Consider the following 3,824-nt stretch of genomic DNA (forward strand, 5'->3'; position numbering starts at 1 on the left):
TTGTTCTTGTCTGGCCATCGCCATATCAGATGTTTGTCGCGATGGATGACCGTGTCGTGGTTCGAGTCGCCAAAAACCGCGAAGAGCGTGGATGGATGGTGGGACGGTGGTACGTACCGTGGTAAGAAAAGCGCGGCGGCAGCGTGTCGTCGAATGGCAGCTCAGAACCAGGAACGCTGGATGTTCCCCACAGCGAACGATTGGCGCCCGGCAGCTGGCCAGATGGACCGTTGCGCAAGCTCCAATGCAAGACCATGTGTCTAAATTTGAATGACTCATAGACGCTGCATGAAGGAGCTCTCGAACCTATCAGAGGCGTGGTCTTGCATCCTCAAGTCGTTTTTCAAAAGAAAATGTTCGGGGCCTTGTTCGCTGTTTATGAGGGGAAAGAACTGAGGTTGAGAGAAGCTCTGCTGTGGGGGAGAAATGCGGGAGTTGGTGGAGAGCTTTGCGGGAGGAACGGGGAGCTTGGGCTACCAGAAACCACTTTGTCCGTTCAAGGTCTGAATCTCGCACTGGTTCCGACATGTGCCAGACAGCGCAAAAGGGGCCGTGCGACAAGATCACAAATCTAGCGCGGCACCAAGCCATTGTTTCCAGCGATCTCTGCTCTTTGTGTGGTGGCCATCTGATATTGAAGAGCCGCCGAGCACGGGCCACTCCCGGGTACGTACCTTGTCTAAAGACGAGAACCTCAACACCCAACCTCTAACGTGGCTGCTTTCCTCCCTCCACTACGAATCCGCTACTGCCCGGCAGACGTTGAGTGACATGATCATTCCCGGTCGACGCCATCGCTCTCCGCGTTTCAGGTTTATTTTCATCCACTGGGAAAGCAGGGCTACCTCTGTCTGCAGCTGTGTAGGGCATGTTTGCATGTACATCCCACTTGGGAGAAGTGGAAGACACTTGACAGCAGCCCTGCCCTTTTGGCGGGCGTGGGATTGCCGTCCTGTCCGCTCTTGGCTTGGATCGCTTCGCGGTACACGCCCTGCACGCCTACCACGTCCCACACGCCCTACACACCCGCGCCCATCTCCAGATATCGCGCCCCCCAGCCAGTCCCTGTGGACCTACCGGGCTGGTGCATCATGGGCCCGCTCCAGCCGGCCATCCATGGCCTATGATCCCCCGGTTCTGATGTTCTGATCTTGCGACGAGGATAAGTATCCTCTTTTTCCCACCTCTCGTTTCTCATGTTTCCATCTCCAGTATCAGACATCACCAGTCTTCCATCATCTTTCCTTTGAAACAAAGGGCTTCTCTGGAGAGCTCGGCTTGAAGCCATCCCATCTCTTTCTGTCAACTCATACACACAACGGAGCCGGACTCCACATCGACAACTACACTAATTCTAGTAATCAACCTCCCCCAGGCAGTCACCATGGCCTCGTAAGTAAACAACAGTCGAAGTAAACAGAGGCGATCTTGGCGGCTAACATTTCTTGCCATCAATCAGTCTTGGAGAAGTCACCTTTGACTTCACATTCCCATGTGATCCTTCAACGCCTCCCAGCTTCACTTTTGACCCATCTCTTTTGGAGATCCCCTACAACCAAGGTCATGCTCGCTCCAGCTCACTTTCATCCATCTACTCTTTCGAGTCCACACCATCAGAGCCCATCTCGGCACCCAGCACCCGCCGGACCACCCCAGCCCGGTCTCCCATCCGGACTCATGGGCCTCTTCTCCTGCCCAAGATCCGCAGCCAGGATCAAGCCATCGGCCCTTCCGCTGCTGCCCCGGCTGCCAAGCGCCAAAGGACATCACCAACCCCAGCTGCCCCCAACAAGAGCGCCTACCGCCCAACACACGCCCGCAGCTACACCAGCCCAGAGGCCATCTCCTTCACCAGCTCGGTCTCTTTCACAGATGACAGCAACCCAGCACCTCTTCTCTGCTCCCCCGTGAGCTTTGCCCACGATTCCGCCGCAAACCACTCCCGGAGAGCATCTTCCTGCAGCGTCGAAAACATCAGCTTCCCCAGCCAGGTCACATCCTACCGCCCCATGCCCACATACGTGCCCGCCAGACGCACCAGCACAAGCCCCACACCGCCACCCCAACCCCAACCCCAGACCCATCTCTCCCAACCCGAACAGTACAACCTCTACCAACAATATGTCCCAAGAGCGCCATCACCATTGGCCGCTGCCGCCCCCATCGTCCCAGACATGACCCCCTCCACAACCCTCTACTCCTACCTCACCTCCTCCAACCCAGCCCCATCCCTCGTCAGGAGCATCTCCTTCCCCCTCCGTGACCCGAACATCAAGCACTTTTGGTGGGACGTCCGCCAGATCAGACCATGGACCAACTTCACCGCCCAGAGCCTCCTGTCTCTCCCCGGCGCGGAGTCGTGCCTTTCCACCCCGCTCTCAGCGGCTCTGCTGCCCAGCATTTCCGCCGGCGGGCAGAGACACCCCGAGACGGAGGCGGCGCTTCACGGGATCTACGCGGGGTATTACCTCCCCAAGCTGAACAACGCCCTCGCGCTGTCGTCAACACAGCCGGTCCAGCTGTCGGTGCCGAAGAAGGCTGCTGCTGGGATGAACACGGAGTGCATGTTTGTGGGCAACGTCCCCGGCGACGAGGCCAGCGCGGCGGCGATCTTCGGGGGCAAGCCGATGGCGAGGGTGGTGGGGATTGTCAAGAGCTTCGATCGGTTCAATACCGGGATGAGGGTGGAGGGGAATGTGAAGAGGGTGGAGTACCTCCGCGGTCTTGCGCATCTGCATCATGCGATGAGGGAGCACGGGTGTAGGTATGGGTTTATTCTGACCGAGATTGAGCTTGTGGTTGTGAGGAATGGGGGGGAGAGGACGCCGCATTTTGGGTTTTTGGAGGTGACGAGTGTGCAGCTGAACAAGACTGACGATCTGGAGGGGCCGGTGGAGGCGGAGAATGCGGAGATGACGGCTTGTTTGGCGCTTTGGGGGTTGTGCATGCTGGCTGGGGATGGGGCGATGCCGGGGGAGGCGCATTGGAAGAGCGAGATCGGGGCGCCGGCGGAGGGGACGAGGAGGAAGGCTTTGGAGAGGGATGGGTGGATGCCGCAGCCGCAGTTGGCGGAGAAGAGGGAGGCGAAGAGGAGTAGGGGGTGGGTTTGGCCTGAGGATGCGGTGGGCAGGAAGGAGTTGGGGAAGAGGGGGGTTAGGTATGGGGGTTGTTAGTTAGATTGCATGGCTGGTTCATGATGAAAGGGTCTGTGACTCTGGTGAAAAAGAAAAAGAATAGTGAGACTCATGACTGACGACTGGTTTCGGGTGGGTCATGGGGACTTGAGGATTGGAGTTTTGGATATGGGAGTGGGCATTTGGGTACATTTTTGATAGTTAATACAAAGTTCAGATGATCAACACCTTTGACGTTGACTTTCTGTGATATTGTGCGGCTCTTCATCCCAGCATCAACCCTCTCCAACCCAACCTCTTCTCCCAAAGTCCCATCAACACCCATTGTCCCAAATCCACAGTAAAGCCCTCCAACCCATCACCAAAATACCCCACCGACACTCCCCGTTGCTTTTACGTCTCCATCCTAGACTTTAGATAGCGATGTAAGCTGGTTCGAGGTTTCGCCTCTGCTTCTCTGTCAGTGTGGTAAGCAGTTCATTGAATAGGAGACACCGCCTGCTGGCGATGATGGGTAAGCTTAGATGGTTGGGAATGCCGCGCGGGCGGGCCATGATTAGTCAGGAGTCCCTCGTAGGATAGTTTATATTCCGACTACTGCTGGGGCTGAGATGGATGGGAGGTGACGGGGGAAGCGGGTGGTTTATCTTTGTATGGCTAAACAGATCTATCTTGTTGATAAAGATCACG

General features: G+C 56.8%; 1 protein-coding gene across 1 annotated transcript; it reads left to right on the plus strand.

The window, feature by feature from the left end:
• Positions 1-423: 423 nt before the first annotated feature.
• Positions 424-3,363, plus strand: QC761_110080 (uncharacterized protein). The gene is made up of 2 exons (XM_062874299.1): positions 424-1,392; positions 1,460-3,363. Exons 1-2 carry the CDS (start codon positions 1,385-1,387, stop codon positions 3,171-3,173), a joined length of 1,722 nt encoding a protein of 573 aa, XP_062737417.1. The 5' UTR covers positions 424-1,384; the 3' UTR covers positions 3,174-3,363.
• The last annotated feature ends 461 nt before the right edge of the window (positions 3,364-3,824 follow it).

Source organism: Podospora bellae-mahoneyi (genome assembly GCF_035222275.1).
Source record: "Podospora bellae-mahoneyi strain CBS 112042 chromosome 1 map unlocalized CBS112042p_1, whole genome shotgun sequence".
Lineage (NCBI taxonomy): Eukaryota > Fungi > Ascomycota > Sordariomycetes > Sordariales > Podosporaceae > Podospora > Podospora bellae-mahoneyi.